This window comes from Bombina bombina, chromosome 1 (assembly GCF_027579735.1).
Source record: "Bombina bombina isolate aBomBom1 chromosome 1, aBomBom1.pri, whole genome shotgun sequence".
Lineage (NCBI taxonomy): Eukaryota > Metazoa > Chordata > Amphibia > Anura > Bombinatoridae > Bombina > Bombina bombina.
This window is the reverse complement of record NC_069499.1, coordinates 377,307,155-377,331,374: the sequence shown is the minus strand read 5'-3', so window position 1 is coordinate 377,331,374 and position 24,220 is coordinate 377,307,155. Positions and strand designations below refer to the sequence as shown.

General features: G+C 36.0%; 1 protein-coding gene across 1 annotated transcript in view; it reads left to right on the top strand.

Moving 5' to 3' along the window:
* LRP1B (LDL receptor related protein 1B) overlaps positions 1–24,220 on the top strand; it is a 2,715,774-nt gene that overhangs the window by 918,357 nt on the left and 1,773,197 nt on the right. Inside the window, exons 4-5 of the mRNA XM_053698264.1 lie at positions 7,791–7,910; positions 12,410–12,538. Coding sequence (XP_053554239.1) covers positions 7,791–7,910; positions 12,410–12,538 — 249 coding nt within the window. The remainder of the gene's footprint in view (positions 1–7,790; positions 7,911–12,409; positions 12,539–24,220) is intronic.

Here is a 24,220-nt window from a genome sequence, read left to right as displayed (position 1 = left end):
GTAAAGTGATAAATATTCAACCTATATCTCATGTTAAAGTGCAGAAGTGAGAGTGAGGAAAAAAAAAAAAATAACAAACCATAAATGTGAAAAGGCTGTCCATAAATATTGTAGACGTGCGTAAAGAGCACGGTTGTTACTAAACACCATGCAGACAGAAAGTGCAAAGATATGTGTAGGAAGGACAAAAGAGAGTCCTTTAAATACCCATGTGCTTCCATTAGTGTTGAAAATCCAAGTGATAAAGTAACACTCCTTATATAACAGTGCAATATAAAAGGATGGTAAACACTCAGCCTACATCTGGAGCAAAGGTGCGTAAAGTGAACGAAGAAAAAAAAAAAAAAAAAAAAAAAGAAAAGACGCAGATCTAACATTAAATTTTCTTTTCCTCTGTTGTATTTCATTTCTACCAACGATACTAAGTTATCTAACCAAGATACCCTAGCAAAGATAATCCAACATAGCCAGGTAGGGCCAATTGCCCCATTTTCCAATTTAAATACAATCATAAATTCAAAACATTGCAAGCTTAGTATATAAGCAAAAGAAAAAAGAGAAAAAAAAAAAAAAAAAACAAAGTAAAAAACCAAAAACATCAGACAAATGTTTAAAAAAAAATATTTTTTCTACAAGGTGGTCTTTGAGCTCCGATCTAAGAATTCCTTAGCCTCCTGAGGAGATTCAAAAAACCTTGGCCCTTCAGGTGTTAGTATTTTTAATTTGGCAGGGTATAGCAGGAAAGCTTTTATACCTTCCTTATTCAGAGTAGTGCATAATGGAGAGAACTCTTTTCGTTTTCTTGATAACTCCATTGAATAATCCTGGAACATCAAAATCTTGGAGCACTCAAATATAAGAGGGGAGTTCTTTCTATATGCTTGTAGAATAGCCACTTTTGTTTGAAAATTTAATATTTTCACCATGATCTGTCTAGGCTGTGTACGTGTATTCCCTTCTTGATAATCTGGGCCAATCCTATGGGCCCGCTCTATACTACCTTTAAGAATACCTGCGGGCATTTTTAAAAGATTTGCGAGAGTGTTTTCAACAAAATATATCAACTCTAATGGCTTAATAGATTCGGGGACCCCAATTAGGCGAATATTATTTCGCCTTGACCTGTTCTCAAGGTCTTCAAGGCGTAAGTGGAGAATTTGATTCTGTTTTATAAGGTTTTCTATTGCATTAGCTTGGTGTGAAGAAGTGTCTTCAAGATCTGGCACTCTTCCTTCCAATTCTGTGAACCTGCTGGAAATCTGTTTAATCTCACCAGAAATAGCATCTAAACCTTTTTGTAGATTCTCCATTTTAGGAAGAAATAGTGAGCTTATCTGTTGCACAATCTGATGCATATCTTTGTTACTAGGGGTGCTTTCTATTGATTCATTTAATACCTCAGGGGAACCTTTCTGTCTTCTCTCATTTTGCTTATATTTAGTTGTCATCTTGTTAGCCCCCAGGAATTTATCCATACATATATTTAAAATATTGTTTTTCTTGACTGATCTTAATTCTCTCTTACTTTAACACCCTTCTAAAACTCACTCTCTTGCTCCCTATTCCCCTATACCTTCATAAGTATCAGGGCCCCCTTTACCCTAGAAAGGGGGAAGAGAAACAAGGGAAGAATGCACCGTGGACTCTCAATTCGATATTAAACAATCCAAACCTTTTCCCAGTGTCTATAGTTCACAATCAAAAAAGTTCTTGTTCTGTCCTTTTTTTTTTCTTTTTCTTTCCCTCTTCCTCTTCCCTTTACTTCTCTCACTTCTCTTGGCTTATTTCTTATTCCCCCCTTCCAGGATGGGGCAATAATGTCAATACCAGACGGTATAATATATTTGTTACCTTCTTTTGTTTGTGTCAGACTCAAGCAAAGTCCACTGCGTCACCCTGTAAATACGGCTCTCTCCGCCCACAGGTTCCGCAGGGCGGCCCACCCGGTGCCTCCGTCAGGCTCCTGCCACCAACGGCCTCTCGGCCGCCATTCACCCGTCTGCTGCCTTGTCTCGCTGCCGGCGCCACAAAGCAACCTCTCACAACCAGGAGGAGAGGCACAAACACCGCCAGTCAGCAGCTCCGGCGACCCGGAAGTCGACGGTCCCCGCTCCAAACACCACCGAGCAGCCACCGGGGACCGCGGAAACAAGCCCCCAAAGACACACGGAGTCCCGCAGTCCAAGCGGTATGTGTACTAATTTCCGTCAGCTGTACTCTGCCGTATAAGGGGCTTCCCCACTTAGCCTCCTCCGCACTTATCCCTGCAGCGCAGGTCTCACCCGTAGCTCCCTCAGCTCAGCTTTTCCTCAGTGTCAGCGACGCCTCTCAGCTGATATTAGTTTCCATGGATCTCCCCACAAGTAGTGTTAATTTTCCGCTATAGAATTCTGCAGAAAGATGGGGGGACTTCACCTCTCTCTGATATGACTCTGCCGTTTATAATCCTTGCCGCGCCAGTCACACTTGCAGCTTTACATGCGGCTCCCTTGTAACTTGTAACTTTAGGTGTTCCAATTTTGTTTGTAGCTCTATTCCTTTAGAGCATCCGCTTCCACGCTTAGCCTGCGTGTTTTGACTTTCAGTGAGGGAGGGTTCTTTCTCTCCCCTTCTCCTGTGGTGTATTAGCCCAGACACTCGTCCCGTCAAGGGCTTTCCCACTTGGGCAGCTGTTGATACGTATCCTAGGGAGTATGGACACGAAGCCACACAGAGCACACAACTCGCCCTGCTAGCTCTAGGCCCGCCCACCGGAAGTCAGCCCCGAGCGGCTTGAATTTTTTAATCGGATTTTGCCACTACTTGGAAATCTTGCTTGGTTTCGAATAAGTGCCATTAATGCTCACTAGATGATACCTATACTGATGAAAAGTTACCTGCCCCAATTAGAATTCTAACATAAATTTAAAGGGACAGTGTGCTCTAAAATTGTCTCCCATTCAGGCATGCTAATTGTTTTGCGCAAGTTGTAAGCAAATGCAAATGTGTGAGAGTAATCATGATTTACATTTGACGGCTTAGTGCATCTTCCAAGCTTTGGCTAACTGTTACACGAGACAAAAAAATGGGAAACAATGCTTCAAAAATACATTTAAAAGTACAGTTACAATCATAACAACACTGCCAAATTAAAATTATTAATAAAAATGATTGCACAAAAAAGTAACAAGGGCTCCAAGATATTAAGTCTTAGATGTTAGAAAAAAAAAAGGACTGCGAAAAGGTCTTTAACACAGAGGTACATACTAGTCCCGGGACAGGCATACTGATTTGCTGCTTAAAGACCTTTACAATGGGGTGTGACTACGTAGGACATTTTGAGGTAAAACATCTTTCTTTTTTTACATAGATTTTCAGGTGATATTTTCTAGTCAGCTTTTTACAGCTTTGCTGCATCATTTTCCATTGTTTCAACATTTGGTTATCATCCCTTTAAGGAGCCCTGTGTGAGTCCAGCTTAGAAACATAAAACAAGACAAAAAAATGGGGAAAATGCTTCAAAAATACATTTAAAAGTACAGCTACAATCATAACAACACTGTCAAATTAAAATTATTAATAAAAATGATTGCACAAAAAAGTAACAAGGGCTCAAAGATGAGGCTAATTTAATAAATATCTTGCGGGCCTGATCCGACAGTGTGGATCAGGTCCGCAAGACATCACTGAATGCGGAGAGCAATATGCTCTCCGTATTCAGCATTGCAACATCAGCTCATAAGAGCTGCTGGTGCAACGCCGCCCCCTGCAGTCTCTGGGCCAATCGGTCGCCAGCAGGGAGGTTTCAATCAACCTGATTGAACTCGAGCAGGCAGACAGGGTTATGGAGCAGCGGCCTTTGTGACTGAGGACTCGCCAGAAACATGGGCCGTCAAGCTCCGTTCGGAGCTTGATAGAGAGGCCCCTAAGGACTGCAAAAGGTCTTTAACACAGAGGTACATACATATACATGTCAAAATATGTGTATGTATGTTAATATATATGTTGTATATCTTTAAATATCTATACCTATATATAATCACCTATATATAGGCATAGATATATATTTACCCAAAAAATGATAATATATAAAGGTATTTATGAATAAATAGAACATAATTGGCTACTTTAAGAACATTGTAATGTGAAATATTCATATTTACATGTAACCCACTCTAGAAAATACGATGGGGTTTGCACGAGTAGGGTATTTCGGCTGTTTGCGTGCATCGAGTTAGTGCTGGTGCAAAAACATATTACTTTTAACTTGTAATATGCTTGCTACGTGATGGGCACAAAAAACGTACTTCTAGCAGAGTTAATGCATGAGTGGGAGTAAAAAATACCACTCCACTCGTAATCTAGCTTTAATCTGTCAACAATTCTCCATTTTACCTGCTGGAGTGTATTTAATTGTTTGCAATAATGTCATTTACCTTTATTTTGTTATTTGAAATAGTGTATTCTCTGTAGAAAAGATATGTAAACAGTAGCTAATAGCACTAATTAAAATTCTAGTGTGAAGCAGATGAAGCAGATGAGAGAGATTATATAATCTGAAATAGCTCTTTTTTATTTCCGTACCTAACCTTTAGGCTGTGTGTCTTTATACATAGATAACATTACATGTAGGTTGAGTCTGTTGTTATGAGCATGTCCTTGAGAACAACAGATAGTGGCTTCAATAAGCAAAAGCAGCTATTTCAAATATAAATATAAATATAAAGGAATATTTCCCATACATTTAATACTTTTCAGTGGTTATAACAAGACATTTGGAATGCATTATAGACATATTTTTAAAGTCTCATTAGCTGTTTAAATATTGACAACATAAGTGTAAAGTTTTAGTGTCTATAAAACAATGGAAGCTGCCATGTTGTAATTTAGGTTACCTTCTCTGCTGTGGCCAATTAGAGACTTTTATAAATAGGTCACTAGAGTGTGCAGCCAATGGCTGTGGGGAATATAACAGTGTTCTGCACTTCCATTTCTAACAAGAACTGAAAAGCTCACAATTTGAGAATGGAATTAAAGGAAAAGAAGATATTTCTTATTTGCTAAATGCATACGGAATGTTTGTTTAGTGTTTGCATTGCTTTTTCTAATTCTTGCTAACTGAACACATATTTTATTTTATGCCTTCACACTGAATTTGATGTCTGCTTAAAAAGTGTATTTCTTAGTACATATTGTTCAATTTATTGGATCCACTTATGGCATGGTCTTTTGTACTGAAAAATAATAAACACAAATATGTGGCTTGATAAATGTTTCCATTTCAAAAGAATAGACAATATCACAAAGTAATATGATCTTTTTCTATGTGACATGCCAAATTATTATAACTTTACTCCCAAATTGCACAGCTATCCTCTCTAGCTGTATTTTCTCATATTACAGCCCACCTGCCACTGTCAGATAGGTTTGGATTGTGGAAAATATCTGCAGATTATGAAAGGATGAAATCACACAATCTGTAATCTTCCAATTAATTTCTGAGATTCCTCTGGGAACAAATGTGTCATAACTAATTAAAACACTCATATTGGAAATCCTAATAATGTAGGCACTTTGCCTGCATTTGTAATTATAATTTGTTTTAAAAGAGTTAATTTTGTAGTAATATTGTTTTTTGTGCTGTCATTTTTTAACATTTTGGCCACAGGCACAATTCCTTTATCTAATACATTATCTTGTTCTGAGGTATTTTGAAGCATTTACCGTTATTTTCAGAGATTAAATATTTAAACTGCATTTATTTATATTGATTTTTATTAAATATATTTATCTCACTGTAATTCAAAAGGTAGTTAAAAATTGACAAGAAAATTGATTTAGCAGATACCACGGTAATGGATCAAATGTTCTAAGTATGACCTTCTGTTTTTCTAATGTGATTTAATTTCAAGGAGGTTTGATGCAGGAATGTTGCCTTGAACAAATAATATAAAAGTGATAAATTGCAATTTACTTTGTATGTTGAGTATTACTGACTAGAGATTTGTATTGAGAGGCACAACAAAACATTCAGTGGAATTTAATTCGCAATTATTACAACAGACATTAATGTATACCATAGTTGCCAAATGGCAGTAATGAAAATTTAATAGAATCGTATAGCAAGGAAATCAAACATCCCAATGTGATTTGCAGAAGAAGTTAACAAAGTTTATAAAGATACATAAACAAAGCTTTCACAATAGTATTTGCCATGAACAGATTTTTGAACAAAATACTGTCATTTTTAGGATGCACATTTAGGGCCAGATTACAAGTGGAATGCTAATTTATTGCGCACCTGTAAACAGGCAAATTTGGGAATGGGGTGCAGATAAGGGAACTTTGTTCTTAGTATATAGCAAAGTATTTAGGAATTCCATTACTTTACATTTCATTAGCTCTATAGGCAGACACACACACATATTAATTTGCAATGAGTTAACTCTTATGCTGCTACAATGCAGAGAGTAAATAGAAATGGAAGTTAGCTGTCCATTATTTAATCTTCTTCAGATGAGAAAGATTATACAAGGTGATAATATTTTCCCATATAATACTACTGTGAAGTTTGAATTCTTTGATTTTAAATAGGGGGTTAGGACTTTGGAGATTTGTACAACCAATTAAGGGCTAGATTAAAAGTGAAGTGTAAATTTATTGCGCACCTGCAAATGGGCAAATCTAGCATTTTTTAAATAAAAAATAACTGTACTAGGCAGTTTTGGGGTTTTCAATTTGGTGGGAATGGGGTGTTAGAAAAATAGCTGAAATAAAAAGTGCCTTAAGATTGCGGTCTATGTGAACTGCGTGTTCCTCTAGACTGCAGTGTAAATATATATGTATATGCGTATATACATATATATTTATGTGTTAATATTTGTATATACACATATTAACACATAAATATATATATATATATTCATATACATATATATTACAAAATGCTGCAATCGTGAAGCTCGTTCTCATGATCGCAATTCTTCCTAGCAATGCAAATGTGAGTTCATGTTTACATTGCAATTAACTTGTAATACCAGCCCACATTATAGTAGTATATTTAGAGTTCCACTTGTAATCTGGTCCCAAGTGTTTATCATAAGTCACATAATACAAGTTACTTTTTCCCACAAAAATAACCAAACTTCAGGAAAATTGTTTTTTTTATTATTTAGAAATTGAATATCAGTGTTGAATGGGGAACCATCAAACTTGCAACTGTGTTACTTAGAAAATAAAGATTCAAAATTTTCTGCCATGAATAAAAAAATATTTGGAGGTACCCTTACATTTTATAGCATATCTACAATCTAACAGCTTCTTTCATTTTCAAAATCTATGACTATCATAAAATGCAAACACTTCAGGTTCTCTTCATTCAGCATAGAGTAGAGGTAAAATGATTACAAAACTCTAATTTCTTGAAAGATCATTTAAAGTGTCACATTTGCAGTTAAGACCTTTGAAAGGTCAGAGCTTCACTTGGTCAGTCACTTGTTCCTTCTCAAAAAACTGTTTTACAGAAAAAGCAATTTCTATATCCCTTAGAGGGTCTTAATAAAACACTCTACTGTGCGGCATTTTGTGTGGAATCACCACCTTTTATAAGACACAAAATACAATACTGCATTGTATTCTATTTTGAAAAAGGGATATATACTGTATCAACTAAAAGTTTAGGGCTCCAGAAATCAAAGAGCTGCCTCTGTGTCAACAATTGATGATTTTTCTTCTCCAAAATACACTGTGACAAATGTGTGCCAACTGTACACATACTAGAAGACTAATTGTTCATTATCCTTTTATTGTAGAATTGCTATCATTATGCCAAAGAAAAAACTGTCAGTTTAAATGTGGTATTACAAGGAATGGGACAGACTGCTACTGCAGAGATGGCTATGAAATAGGACCAGATGGAAGAAGCTGCATGGGTGAGTGTAATGATACTACATCAGGTTCCAAATAAATTGCCATCCTCTTAAAGAATGTTTTCAAAATGTCTATTTTGTGATTTAGCTGCATTATACAGCATCACAAGGCACACATATTGTAATTCTAGTTATCTGGATTACCTTGATATCACCTCTGCACATTTTAGGAAAAATTGAGCTTAATAATTTCCATACTGTTGATATGGCCATGACTATTTATGATCATTGCAATAGTTATCCAGAAATAAAAAATACACTGCGGTCTCCTATTGAAATCCAGCATCTATGCATTGGTGCCTATAAAAATGCCTCCATTGATTTTACAGGTTTTATAAATTGCAGCATAACTGGCACATAGTACTCAGTAGAGAAATCTGCCCACAAAATAAATGATCCTGTACATAGCATTAGTTCATCATATGTCCTAAGATTGTACAGCAATATTTAGGTATAATTCTATATTTAACTGATAGAAGCTATTTAAGTCTAAAACTCATAAAGAAAACTATAATTGTTGTATCTGTGTATTAACACATAGGGGCCAATTTATCAAAGCTTCAACTGATAATGCGATGGAATCCGCTTGAATCTTGCATCATATTTGATGCAAATTGAATCTGCTGTAATTAACAAAGCATCAACATTGTCAAATGTTGAAATGTGTGACGTAATATACGCTCCTGCGATCTCAATCCAACGCAGATCGATGCTTGCGTCATTCCAGATGTTTTGAATTCACATTCGACACTATTTGACCCTCTTCCCAATATATCAAACATTCAACAGGTACGCTTGCGTCTTTTCCGCTGCAGCGTACCTATCGTTCAAACCACCAACTTTTGAGTCCGCTAATGCCATAGAAATCAATGGAAGTCTGAAAACCCAGAAAGTTTATGTTAGATGCTGCAAGAGAATGAAGCTTATTACATATTTATGTAAATTAGAATGTTGATTACAACTGTATACTCTGTATACTCTTTCTAAATCATGCAGACAACAAAGACCCATGTTCAGTATATAAATAATATGTTAAATAATAATATTATAATCACATGTAATTTCAAGGGACAGATTCGTTTAAAAAATAGTTTTAATGACAGGTAATGTCTGTCTGGCAGCAGGACTAGTAGATATAGGGATAAAAAATTTAATAAATACATTACATACTATAGCTAACTTCCTTTTTTTGATCAATCTAATTCTACATGTTTAAGATATGTAATACAAGCCCCACTGCATTATGCACCAAATTTGACACAATACTTCGCACTAAATTGGACGCAATACTCAAACTCCTAAACAACCCACAAACTAGTTACATTTTCCACCACTTTTTATTGGGAAATGCATAATCGCATGATTTATGACATCAGCCAATCTGATTTAAATATACATTTAATACTATCACTAACGAATCAAATTGCTCGATACTTGTGTCATTGATCACTCATCGGAACTTGTAAGTGCCATTTGTTACATTTTGTATTATACTTGAAAGTATGTATATGTGAAATTAGTATTAAAGTTAAACATTGATGAAGACATTAGGACAAACAGTGTAATATTTTTTACAATGATTTTAAAAATCGAATGATGTTTGATTCAATATAATCTTAAACTGATAGCTCAAAGGGATAGTCCACCTAACATTAAACTGTCATGAATCAGATACAGCAGAAATTAAAATCACCTCTTTACTGTCATGATATTTTGAGTGTTTTCCTTCCTTCTTTTGAATTTCATCTTGATTAAGAAATGTCATCTTATATGCCGGCCCATTTTATAACACCTGTGTAGGGGTGGTGTTTAAAACTAAACTGCAAAAAGGAAGGGTTACACAGGTGCAGAAAGAAAACTGCCCCAGCTCTTAAAATATCCATTGTTTGCAAATAAATACTTGATTAAATGTTATATTCACAATTATTCTTCCTCAGAATAATAATATTTTACACTATATACATATAGAGGTATAAATAAACAGAGATATGAAAGACAACATTGTTTAGAACAAATAAATAAAACAGAAAAAAACATTCTATGATATATTGTTTGTTCAGGTATAAATCTAGCTATTTATTGGACATTAACAGATGAAAAATTAAAGATCAGCTTTAGAGAAATGTGCTTGTTCATGGACAGTAATGATATGGTATAAATAAAGGTGGAAAAAACAGAATATCTGCGACATCGATGACTCTTATTTATCAACAGTCCAGCAGCTCATCGCTCCGTGTTTTTTTTACAGACTTTTTAATAAATAAGGGCGTTGTATCTGGATTTGAAGCAGCAATGTCTGGCAAGCGCATTAACTACAGCGAATGCACCAAGATTGAAGCTTTGATAAATCTGCCCCATAGAGTTTAATTACTTTTTTATGCAGCTAGGCTTAACCGTTGTATGATCAATTATGGGTAATGTAAAAATGCCTAGATATTTGTATTAAATCTGAAGTGTCCAAATGTAAGCCTTGTAAGTTGGACCCTGGTCAGGTTTTTAAAATCTTGCTTGAGCAAATAAGAGATGAGTTTAAACTTCTTTAAATAGAGATAAATCCTGGTGTTTGTGAGTCTCTAAAATGCTGAAACATAGTAAATATTTACCATCTAAATATGTTTTGCTGGTATTATCTGTTATATTTACTGAAAATGTTGTTTATGGAGCAAATGAGGGACATGTGTCTCACAGTCAGCTCTGTTCATTGTCTGATTTAGAACAAGAGAAATTTGGGCCAAAAAATTATAAAAAAAACATGTCTTAGGATCAAAAAACATCAGGCATCATAATTTCTTTTATATTTATACATGTGCTTGTTATAGCAACATGTCTATTTTAATTTATAAGAGGCAAAATATATTTAAGGAACTTGGTGCCACTGTAAAGTTTTAATACTAGATTGCTTTCTATCATCTCCAGAAATTTTTATTGTTTTGTTTGGTATATATACAAGTCTTAACATCATGTCAAGCAACCACAGCCAGTTATATAACTAATTGCTAAGGGATTGCTTATATTGATTCATATAACAGTGAGTTACTACTTACACAGAGTGTTAAAGGGACATGAAACCCCAAATTTTTCTTTCGTGATTTAGAAAGAGCATGTCATTTTAAACAACTTTCTAATTTACTTCTATTATCTAATTTGCTTCATTCTCATGATATCACTTGCTGAAAAGCATATCTAGATATGCTCAGTAGCTGCTTATTGGTTGCTGCACATGGAGGCCTTGTGTGATTGGCTCACACATGTGCATTGCTATTTCTTCAACAAAGGATATCTAAAGAATTGAGCAAATTATATAATAGAAGTAAATTGGAAAGTTGTTTAAATTACATGCCCTATCTGAATCATGAAAGTTTAATTTTGACTAGACTGTCCCTTTAAGTATGCAAACAAGATCACAGCTGAGTAGTGATAACCAGTTTTATACAAGTGTTTAAACCATAACCAGCATACTGCTCAGTATCCCCTGCTGCTTACAATTAGCTCATGAAAATGTTCAAATCTATTTTTTCCCGTATGTCACAACAACCTGTGTTACCATAAAAATCCTCAAAGTTACTGCTTGAATTTGAAGGTGTTTATGAGAGTCCCTTTTTTAAATGGTAATACTGAGCTACAGTTGATTGACAAATGTGGAATGGCTTTTTGCAGTAAATCATTATTTAGGTCACAACATATATATATATATATATATATATATATATATATATATATATATATATATATATATATATATATATATATATATATATATATATACTCTATATATCCTTTATATATGACTCTGGAACACCTTTACAAGATTACTTTGCCACCTGCTGACTTCACTGGTTTTCTCATCCACATACTACTTAGTCATCATGACTAGTTCTAGTTTTTTTTTGCTTTAGAGGGTCATTGCATGTGGATTTTACTGTGCTTCCCCTTTATTTTCCCGTTAGTTTCTAAACTCTATGGCAGGTCCTAGCCCATTTATGTGTACTATTTAAAAAGATGATAGATAGATGATAGATAGATAGATAGATAGATAGATAGATAGATAGATAATATAAACAATATGAATACAAGTACAATGGAAGCATTTTTCATCACATTTGTGTTATCAAAAATGCTTCTAGTAAACACTAGTACCAATTCAGCAACAGCTTTTAGCTGGGAAAGCTTTAACTACGTGTCAGTTTTGAGATATGGACATGGCTTGTTGCATTTAACTGTAGTTAACGTCAACGTTATCCAAGGCATGACCACCTCTGAGCAGACATTTTTTTTTAAAATTCTGATGCACAGAGTATATCTAGATATGCATTACCTGCCCATATAAAGTAAAAACATTTGCTTAAGCAGTGAAAGCTTTTTCTGTAAGCATTTTTAATAATAAAAGTGTTTTTCTTACGTGCATATACATTTTGATGGGGATGTCCTTTTAAATTATATATATACTTTTAAAATCAAGACTTACACTGATAAATATGTGTATTTTTTTATTTATTTTTTAGATATTGATGAGTGTGCTGTGTATGGATCTTGCAGTCAGACTTGTACCAATAATCTTGGATCTTATACATGCAGTTGCGTTGAGGGATATTTAATACAGTCTGACAACAGATCTTGCAAGGCAAAAAATGGTAAGCCGCTTTCTTCAAGATTTCTTTTTTTGAGAATGCTTTAGGGGAAATAAGAATAAAACATTTCAAAGAGAGATTTTTTTTTCTTCATGTAAATGAAACAATGTAGTCTCAAGCTCCAAATGGTACATAGCTTTTGTTTTATAGTTGTGGGTAATTCTACAGCAACTGAGAATTGATTTTGATTGACAAGTACAAGAGATGAATCATCTAACAGCTTAAGCAAACCAATAACTTTTTTTATAAAGATATTTCACAAATGAAACACAGAAAAAGAAATTGTGTCAATTTTAACATACTTTGGTCTCGATTATGAGTGGAGCGCTATCATAAGTACGAGGAGTATAAACGTGATCTTGAGATTGTAGTGTTCTTGACACTCAAATCCATATTACAAAGTGGCGCAATGTTAAAATTATCGTAATTTCCTTTGTACAAAATTGCTGGAATTTGCGCTCCCCATATTTTCTATGGGTATCGTTGAACGGTAATGTGCGCTTGTATTACAAGTTAAAAGTAAAGGTCACATAAAGAGTTTGTCAGGAGAAAACACTTGCACTAAACTACACTATTAACCCCTAAACTGCCACACACCCCACATTGAAAACTATCCCTCTACACTATTAACCCCTAAACCACATCATAGCCCATCGCAAAGTCCGCTTCTACACTATTAACCCCTAACCAGTCACAGCCCAACATCACAAAGTCCCAAACTACACTATTAACCCCTAACCCAACACACCTCCACATCGCAAAGTCCCCTTCTACACTATTAACCCCTAAACCACCACCACCATAAAGTAACCCACTAACATCTAAACCCCCTAACCTAACACCCCCCCTAAGTTACCCAAAAACAGACAATCCTTACCTTTACAAAAAAACTAACTAACTTTAAAAATACAAATAAGAACTTACCTGAAGAGTAAAATAAAAAAAACTTAGCTTTACTAAAAGAAAAAAAAAAAAAACTATTACTTAAAAGATAAAAAAAAATAAAAAAAATAAAAAACTAACATTACAAGAATTAAAAAAAAACTACTGTTACAAAAAATAACAAATTACCAAAAATAAAAGTTGCCTATTTTAAAATCCCACTAAAAAAAAAAAAATACCCGCTATTCTAACACTAAACTACAAATATAGTCTTAAAAGGGAATCCAATTTTTTTGCTGCTGGGAAAAATAAAATAAAAACCCTAATCTAAAAAACAAACAAAAACCCTACCACTAAATACGAAAGATGGCACTCACCAAAGATGAGCCTGGGGGTAGCAGCGTTCCATTTGAAAATAAAAATTGGCCAATAGGAATTCAATGCTACCCCTATATAAAAGGGATGTCCTGGATAAAGATCATAAGATGGATGAAGACCGAGGCCGGGATGAAGATAAGGTGATGGAACGCTACCGGAATGAAGATGGAGCGCCGCCGATATGAAAATAAGAAGATCATCGCCGGGATGAAGATGGAGTGTCGCTGCCCTGATTTATCTTTGGTGAGTGCCGTCTTTGGGGTATAGGGGCATATTTATCAAGCTCCGTATAAGAAGATCATCGCCGGGATGAAGATGGAGTGCCACTGCCCTGATTTATCTTTGGGGTATAGGGGCATATTTATCAAGCTCCTGAAGGCTCACCGGAAACAGAAGTTATGAAGCAGTGGTCTAAAGACGATCGGGTTTATTGACACCCCCTGCTAGCGGCCTATTGGCTGCGAATCTGCAGGGGACGGCATTGCACCAGCAGTTCACCAGAACTGCTGGTGCAATGATAAATGCAGAGAGTGTATGCTATCAGCATTTATCGATGTGCAGCAGACATGATCCGCAATATCAGATCATGTCCACTCGCTCATTAATAAATAGGCCCCTTAGTGTTAATTGTATTTTTGGTTGTTTTATTTTTTGACTAGTGTTTTTTTTTTTGGGCACCAAAAGCAATGCCCAGCCAATTGCCCTTTCATAGCATTTTTTAGAGTAGTTTTTTATATAGAACTTTTTTTTAGGGGGTGGGGGGTTAATGGTAGAGGGTTTTAGTGTTTTGTTTTTTTAAGAAAAAGAGCTAAATTACTTTAGGACAAAGTATGAAGGTCCTTTTAAGGGCTATATTTGTAGTTTAGTGTTAGAAAAGTTTTTTTTAATTTTGGGGTGGGTATTTTTTTGTGGAATTTTAGAATAGGCATAACCCTTTTTATTTTGGTCATTTGTTTATATTTGTTGTAACGATAGTTTTTTTTTAAAAAAAAATTGTAATGTTAGGTTTTTTTTATTTTTTTAAGTAAAGCTAAGGTTTTTTTCTACTTTTTACATATTTTTTTTATTATTTTTTTTTAAAGGCTGTTAGTTTTTTTTGTAAAGGTAAGGTTAGTCTGTTTTGGAGTACTTAGGGGATGTTAGAGGGTTTAGATGTTAGTGGGTTACTTTGCGTTGGAGGTGTGGTGGTTTTGGAGTTAATAGTGTAGAAGGGAACTTTGTGATGTGGGGGTATGGCTGGTTAGGGGTTAAAAGTGTAGAAGGGGGCTTTGCAATATGGGGGTGTGGTGGGTTAGGGGTTTAATAGAGTAATTACTGTTCCACTCATAATCTAGCCTTAAATTAGAAGATGCAAAAACATTAGCTGTGTGGAAATTCTGAAACAAGTTATTATTGAATGTTAATAAACAACTGAAAATTAGAGCTATCCTTCAAATTCCATTTAAATAAATGATTAGTTACAGTTCAACAGTTTTGAATTCTAAAAGCCTTACTTTCTTGATATATATTATGGTTCAATTAAAATATGCTTTCTACGTCCATATTTAATTAAAAGTTGTAGCTGTGTAAAGGATTTGCAGGAATTAACTTGACCTCTTTTTCATGACATTCAATTTTGTTCAAATGCTTTCTACCTAGAAAGTTTCTATTTTCAATGTGTTTGAAAAGTATTGCTGCTGAATCTATATCTATAATACAAATGCTGTGCCTAAAAAAGAAATGTGCCTTATGTGTGTTTGTTATTGTTTGCAGAATAGTGTAAAAGAAAAAACAATATTTATCTGCTGAGAAATTATTTACATATTTGATTAATATAGTGCCTGTGATTTATCTCCTAGTAAAAGTGTTGAAGTGTTCATGCATCATATTGCTTTACGAGAACAAACACTTAGGCCATTGGCAACCGGTGCCACTAAAAAGTTTTTTAATGGTGAGGGGGGAATAAAGGAATTAAAAAAATATTATTAACTATGTAATATCTAGAGAGTTACATATCATTTTAAAGAGAAGATTAATTCTAACACCTTCTCATTATTAGGACTTTTCAAGCTGTCCTGAAAGTGCTGGGTTTTAACAATGTTAGAATGGCACAGAACAGCCTAACTTGTATGGCCCCTTGCTACCCCTCTGTGACAAAAAGCGCACTGGATCTGATGCTGGGACTTGCTTGGCAACTCAGGCAGTCCCCCAGGATTCACTCAGCACTTAGATTACAGTGATGAGTCACTGATACAATGTGACAGCCAATAATTGAAATCAATGGCTGCCAGCACTGCCAGGAAAGAGAGAAGCAGAGGCAGTGCAGATCATTTTTTATTTTCCTATTATTTTTTTGAGTAATTTAATTACCTCTATGTTTTGGAATTACAAAAACTACCAGTTGTTTTTATTTGTATTTTGCTTGGTTTAACCATGACAGCCATCTGTGTCATGGTGCTCTACAGAGTTTGGTTATATAGATGTTTATGGAATCCTCAATATCTCAGCTCAAGGTGGTCCTAACTCCATGGAACAAGTTACATGTTCATATGCAAACATTTTACAATTTCTTGATCCTTAGACTTAGAACTTAAGTTCTAATGTACTGATGAAATGTGTTAAACGTTTGACTTTTATGATGAATGTATAATGGGAAGGGTTTGAGTCTCAGTCCTAAATATTTTTAGCGGGGAAACCTAGTTTAGTGTGCATGCAGAACATTTCAGGTTTGAGACTTTTTTTATGGGGTGAGAAAGTGCAATATTTTAACATTCCCCTCACTTTCTGGTTGATTATCTCTGGCGGGGGACCAGATAGAAACCTGTTTTTTGTTTTTTTTACAGATATAAGAGTTTGAGAGTCTCCTGGTTATAGAGCTAGTAGAAATCTGGAGAAAAACCTATTTTGATAGCAGAAAATTTCAGGTTCATATCTGGTCATATCTGGAGATTTTGAGGTTTCCGTAGACATCTATATAGCCAAAATTTGTTGTGCGCCTTGACACAAAGATCGCTGCCATGGCTAAACCAAGTAAAATAAAAAATAAAAAAACTGGTGGTTTTGCAATACCAATACATAGAGGTAATTACTCCAAAAAAATAGAAAAATGAAAAATGGTCAAGCAACCAACTTTAAAATTATTGGGCCACTTGAGATGGACTGGCCCTATACAAAATATCTAAAAGTACCATTGTTTATAATACACTGGGTTGTCTACTTTTGCAAATGGTATGCCATTATGGGGTAATTTTAATTCCAGGACTGCCATACTGTTTCAAAGGTGATGTAGGCCCTGAAAATCAATGTGTCAAGTTTCCATGTATGAAAGACCGCTAAATGTGACAAATTTGCTATAAAACGATTGCAATGCCCTAGGTTGTTTACTGCTGCAAATGGTATGCATGATGGTTGTAATTTTCTTTCCTAGGCTACCATACTGCCTTAAAGACGACATAGGCCCAGAAAATCAATTTATCAAACTTCTATGTAAATGGGCAGGCCTCATATTTGGGTCTGTAATAGCCCAAAATCCCAGAAAACCTGTGCATGGGGGCATCATTGTGATTCTGGGACATTGCATAATACAAATATGAGTGGTTTATTGCAGTAAAACCTATCAGGATTATGATATTCATATTAAAGATGTGCTTTCTTGTAAAATATAAAATGTCTTAATTTCTCACACTTACTTAGATTTATTCATACTAAATTGTAGTTCATATATTAATATTTGATGTCAAAAGGAAGCTTTATTTGTCACCTAAAAATTATATATAATAAGTGTGAGTGCATTTAAAGGGACAGTCTAGGCCAAAATAAACTTTCATGATTCAGATAGAGCATGTAATTTAAAACTTTTTACTTTTATCACCAATTTTGCTTTGTTCTCTTGGTATTCTTAGTTGAAAGCTTAACCTAGGGGGTTCATATGCTAATGTCTTAGACCTTGAAGGCCACCTCTTTTCAGAATGCATTTTAACAGTTTTTCACCACTAGAGGGTGTTAGTTCATGTATTTCATATAGATAACATTGTGCTCGTGCACGTGAAGTTATCTGGGAGCAGGCACTGATTGGCTAAACTGCAAGTCTGTCAAAAGAACGGAAATAAAGGGGCAGTTTGCAGAGGCTTAGATACAAGATAATCACAGAGGTTAAAAGTATATTAATATAACTGTGTTGGTTATGCAAAACTGAGGAATGGGTAATAAAGGGATTATCTATCTTTAAAAACAATAAAAATTCTGGTGTAGACTGTCCCTTTAATGTGAAAGAGGTAAATTATGGTTTAACAAACATATAGCTCAAATTCTAGCTTTTGTGTTTACATTCAAAACTGAGACAATTGCCTCTACCCAGGGTTATGTTTGTGTTGATTTTTGTTTGACAGTACAAGTGACACCATTTCATTGACCATTCACTTTTATTTTTGTAAACTTATATACAGTTAATCATAGAGGTAAAAATATATTAATATGTGTTGCTTATGCAAAACTAAGAAAAAAAAAAAGGATTATTTATCTTTTTAAGCTATCACAATTTTCAAGTAGTCTGTCCCTTTAATTAAACCTGTAAATAAAGGGACAGTCTACACCAGAATTTTTATTGTTTAAAAAGATAGATAATCCCTTTATTACCCATTCCCTAGTTTTGCACAACCAACACAGTTTTATAAATACAATTTTTACCTCTGTGATTTCCTTGTATCTAAGCCTCTGCAAACTTCCGCACTTATTTCAGTTCTTTTGACAGACATCCATTTTAGCCAATCAGAGCTAGCTCACCTGAACTCCACGTGCATGAGCACAGTGTTATCTATATGATACAAATGAACTAACACCCTATAGTGGTGAAAAACTGTCAAAATGCCCTGAGAGAAGAGGCAGCCTTTTAAGGGCATAGACATTAGCATATGAAGCTCTTAGGTGTCAGGATTCCATTTCATGTTTTACTTCTCTCACTTCTCATCACATGGTTCTCTCACTTTCATGTTACTTAAGGCTCCACCTGTCAGCAAACAGGTGCTTAGTTATTTTCATTAGCAGGAGTAACAGCTTACACACAGTCTCTGAGCTGCATTGTTTTTCTCAAACCAACTGCTTTCACAAAGAAACTGTTTGCTTGGATTACTCTGTACTATTTTCTACAAGGATTACATCCCCTGAAATATCCTGTTTGCATCCTTGGACTTACAGCTAAGTTACCTCTTAATTTTATTCCTTGCATACTATTTGAGAACTTAACTGCTGAATTGCTATTGTACACTTACAATCACTCTTAATTTAACTGGAGCTGACAGGCACTGCAGTTTTCTAAATAACTCTGCACACTATTTCATACTGGGGAATCAATGTCTCCTTTCTCACTTCATAATATATATGCTGCTTTAGAACAAGACTTTGAGCTTTAAGTTTCAAGCTTGAACTGAAGAGGATTTAACTATTTCAAAATAAAAACTGTTACTTGGTTTTGCAACTGCAAGTCTGGGCATCTTGCCAAATTCCTCTCTTACTCTGCAGCAGTTGCTCTCAATAAACACAGTTACAAAGTTGCAGCTACAAGACAACTGAAGCATTCTCTGTGACTTGTTAAAAGTATATCTCTTGCAAACCAAGCTTACTTCTTACAAGGATTAACCAACTCTCTCCTGCATTACATGTTTATTTAATGTAAGCTTAAAAAATAATTTTTGTTCTCTCAAGTTCTTTAAATTAGAAGCATATTTTTCTTCTATCATTTTTTCATTATTTTTTCCATACTGTGCCAGTCTAACAGTATTGGAAATACTGTGCTTAGAAGGATTCATGTTGTGATAGTACTAACAGCATTGAACCTCTAACTTAATATTAATTCACCACAGGTTTACTGGTCTATGCTCACCTAAATAGCCCAAAAACCCTGTTGATACAAAACAATAATTGATCTGCAGTTGCGTTCCACTTACATATTTGAAATAGACTTTACATACTAACTAAGCCTTACAATAGAACCAGCAGATCTCCCAACAATTGTTTATAACCTTTCTAAACGAGTGGATGACCTTAACCAGGGTCTCAGGGATTTAAAAGTAGAGAATGAGACCCTTAGGAAGGTTATTCAAGATTCAGTTTCTAGCAAACCTGTTCCTGCACAGCCTGTTACTGAGCCAATCATTGCTCCGCCAGATTTTTTCCATGGTGACAGAAGTCAGTATCGTCAATTGAGAAATGCTTGTGTACTAACATTTAGTCTGAAACCTGTCACATATCCTAATGACAGGACCAAGGTGTTGAGCATGATTACTTATCTACGTGGGGAACCCCGCATTTGGGCAGATACTTTGTTTGAGTCAAACAGCCCTCTTCTGTCCTCTTTACAGTCCTTCCTTGCTGTTATGGATGAGTTATATTCAGATTCCAACCTCCAACATACAGCGGATGATAAACTGAGGAAGTTAAAACAAGGCAACCGACCAGTCGAGACCTATATTACTGAATTTAAACAACAAGCTATTGATTCCCAATGGAATGCAGTTGCTCTTAAAAGTCAATTTAGATTAGGTCTGTCTGATCAGGTGAAAGATGAACTTGCTCGTATAGATATCCCAGACTCTTTGGAAGCATTTATGAGATTGGTTATGCAGATTGATAGGAGATTAAGAGAAAGAAAGACGGAACGCCAGCACACAGAGCCCGCCTATAAAAGGCCTACTCACCCCATTCAAACAACTTCCACTGCTCATTCTTCTAGCAGTGCTCCAGAGGCTATGGAGATTGGCTTCATTCGAGGCCCCCTCACTTCTGAAGAAAGATTCAGACGTAAATCCAAGGGACTTTGCATGTATTGCGGTTCCGCTGCTCACTCTGTTCAGGATTGTCCATCTCTACGCAAGAACAAGAACCGTAAGTCATTTTCTAGTTTGACTTCTCTATTGGTATATGACAAACCCATTCACTGTATTCTACCCCTCTCTTTACAGTGGGACTGCAAACAGCTGAAGAAAGAGGTCATAATTGATACAGGCGCACAAGGAAACTACATGGATGCTTCTATTGCATTAACAAATAAAATACCACTCATAAAAAAATTGTCTCCTGTTTTTATTTGAGTAGTGGATGGGTCTGAAATTTCTTCAGGACCTATAATACAACATACCATCCCCATTCTGGTTACCACCTTTGACTCACATCAAGAATATATCACGTTTGATATTATCAGTTCTCCACTCTTCCCTATTGTCTTAGGTTTACAATGGCTTCGATTACATGAACCAACAATAACTTGGAGTTCTCTTGACATCAAATTTAATTCTAAATACTGTCAACAAAGTTGCTTACATCCTACAACTCTTTTACATATTACTGAAGTGCCCAGTATCCCCAAAGCTTACGACAAATTTAAAGAAGTCTTCAGCAAAAAGGAGGCAGACAGCTTACCTCCTCATCGGACCTACGACTGTCCTATTGACCTCAAACCAGGAACCACACCTCCATACGGCCATCTATACCCTCTCTGTCAACCAGAGTTGGACCATCTTAAAACCTATTTAGATGAAAACCTGAAAAAAGGCTTTATTCGCCCCTCTGTTTCACCTGCCGCAGCTGGTTTCTTCTTTGTCAGAAACAAAGACAACTCACTTCGACCTATAATTGATTTTAGGGAGTTGAACAAAATAACCATCAAAAACCAGTATCCCTTACCACTCATCCCCGAACTTATCGAACGCCTTCAAGATGCAAATTTTTTTACCAAGCTTGATCTTCGAGGGGCTTATAATCTTGTTCAAATAAGAGAGGGTGATGAGTGGTTGACCGCATTCCGTACGAGATATGGTCTCTTTGAATATCTTGTAATGCCCTTCGGGCTTACTAATGCTCCGGCCACATTTCAGTTTTTCGTGAATGATGTTTTCCATGACCTTCTTGACATCTGCGTTGTGGTATACCTGGACGACATCCTTATTTATTCCAAAACTTTAGAAGATCACGTGAAGCATGTTAGCTGGGTCTTGTCAAGACTGCAAGTGCATAGACTTTACGCTAAACTTGAGAAGTGTCTTTTCCACGTTACTGAAATTGATTTCCTGGGTTACAGTATAGGACCCAATGGCATTCAAATGCAAGAAAATAAGGTAGAAGCCGTGAGAAACTGGCCACAACCCACTAACAGAAAAGAATTACAACGCTTTCTAGGTTTCAGTAATTATTACCGCAAATTTATTAGGAACTTCTCCCAAAAGATAAAACCTCTTTCTAGACTCACCAGCACCTGTGTGCCATTCCGTTGGGATAAAGATGCCGATGAGGCCTTTCGCAACCTGAAGACCTCATTCACTACTGCACCTATACTACAATTTCCAGATCCTTCCCTCCAATTCATCCTCGAGGTCGACTCTTCAGATTTTGCTCTTGGCGCTATTCTCTCCCAAAGGAAAAATCTTACACAACCACTTCATCCAGTAGCTTTCTATTCTAAGCTACTCTCTCCAGCCGAGATTAACTACTCCATCGGAGAAAAAGAACTTCTCGCAATTAAACGTGCTTTCGATACATGGAGACATCTTCTAGAGGGCACAGTACAACCTATCATAATCTATACAGATCATCGCAACCTGGAATTCCTGCAGAAAAATAAAACTCTGTCCAGTAGACAAGTAAGATGGAGCCTGTACTTTAGCAGGTTTAACTATCTTATAATATACAGACCTGGATCTAAAAATGGGAAGGCTGACTCTCTCTCCAGGAGAGATCCCAGACCACCAAATTCTCAAGAAGTTACTTCCATCATACCTGCAGACAAATTCTTGGGCCTGATGCCTACATTTAAAACTCAACTCCTTACTGCTCTACAGTCAGATAATCAGAGATCCCATCTACATCTGACTCAAAATGCTGATTTCTATTATCACGACTCCAAGCTATATATCCCAGAATCTCTCAGGAATGACTTGATTAAACAACATCATGATCCTCCTTTGCTTGGACACCCTGGTATCAAAAGGACATTAGATCTCTTATCAAGACTTTATTGGTGGCCAAACATGTCTGATTCCGTCCATAATTATATACAACACTGTGATATCTGTATCACTTCTAAAAAGGATAGAAATAAACCTTATGGTCACCTAATACCTATGGATATCCCTGAAAGACCTTGGGCTCATATAGGTATGGACTTTATTGTTGAACTTCCTTTAAGTTCTGGATTTAATACTATTCTTGTTGTTACAGATATTCTCACAAAGATGGCTTTATTCATTCCGTATCACAAGGTACCCACATCCACGGAGACTGCTCATCTTTTCCTGAATTCGGTTGTACGCTTCCATGGGATCCCGAACATCATAACAACCGACAGAGGAGCTCAATTTACTTCAAAATTCTGGAAATCCCGCGCCCAACATCTACAGATTGATCATCGACTTAGTACAGCCTTCCATCCGCAGACCAATGGTCAAACTGAAAGGTTAAACCAATGGCTTGAACAGTACATCCGCTGTTACTGCTCATACCAACAAACAGAGTGGGCCCGGTACCTAAACATGGCAGAATTTGCATATAATAATAGTAAAAACAGTTCAACCAATTTGTCTCCATTCTTTGCGAATTACGCTTTCCACCCTAACTTCTTCATCCATGACTCAATTGCCCCAACTTCTCAACCGGTTGATGACCTTCTACAAAAGATAGCGGAGAATTTTCATTCCTTGCGTCTAAACATCCAGAACGCACAAGCTATACAAAAGAAGTACTATGATCTCCGTAGAAGACCTTCTCCTGTCTATGCAGTAGGAGATAAAGTCTGGCTTTCAACCAAAAATATCAAAATACCTGTTCCCAGTAAAAAATTAGCTGGCTTATTTATCGGACCCTTTACAGTAAGCAATATTGTTAATGCCAATGCAGTTACTCTTGATCTTCCATCATCATTAACTATTCACCCAACCTTCCATGTCTCGCTCCTGAAACTGGCTTCTTCTACCTCAACTACTAAAACTATTCTTCCCCCTGATCCGGTGACCTTGGATGTTCACATATTTGAGGTCCAAGACCTATTGGACTCTAGATACTACAATGGTCAGTTGCAATACCTTGTGAGGTGGAAGGGTTTCTCGCCAGATGACGACAGTTGGGAACCGCACACCCACATCAATGCCCCTCGGTTGCTCTCCCTCTTCCATAGACGCTATCCACATAGACCCAGGCATCAATCCGAGGATCGGCTTCCTTGAAGGGGGGCTTATGTCAGGATTCCATTTCATGTTTTACTTCTCTCACTTCTCATCACATGGTTCTCTCACTTTCATGTTACTTAAGGCTCCACCTGTCAGCAAACAGGTGCTTAGTTATTTTCATTAGCAGGAGTAACAGCTTACACACAGTCTCTGAGCTGCATTGTTTTTCTCAAACCAACTGCTTTCACAAAGGACTGTTTGCTTGGATTACTCCGTACTATTTTCTACAAGGATT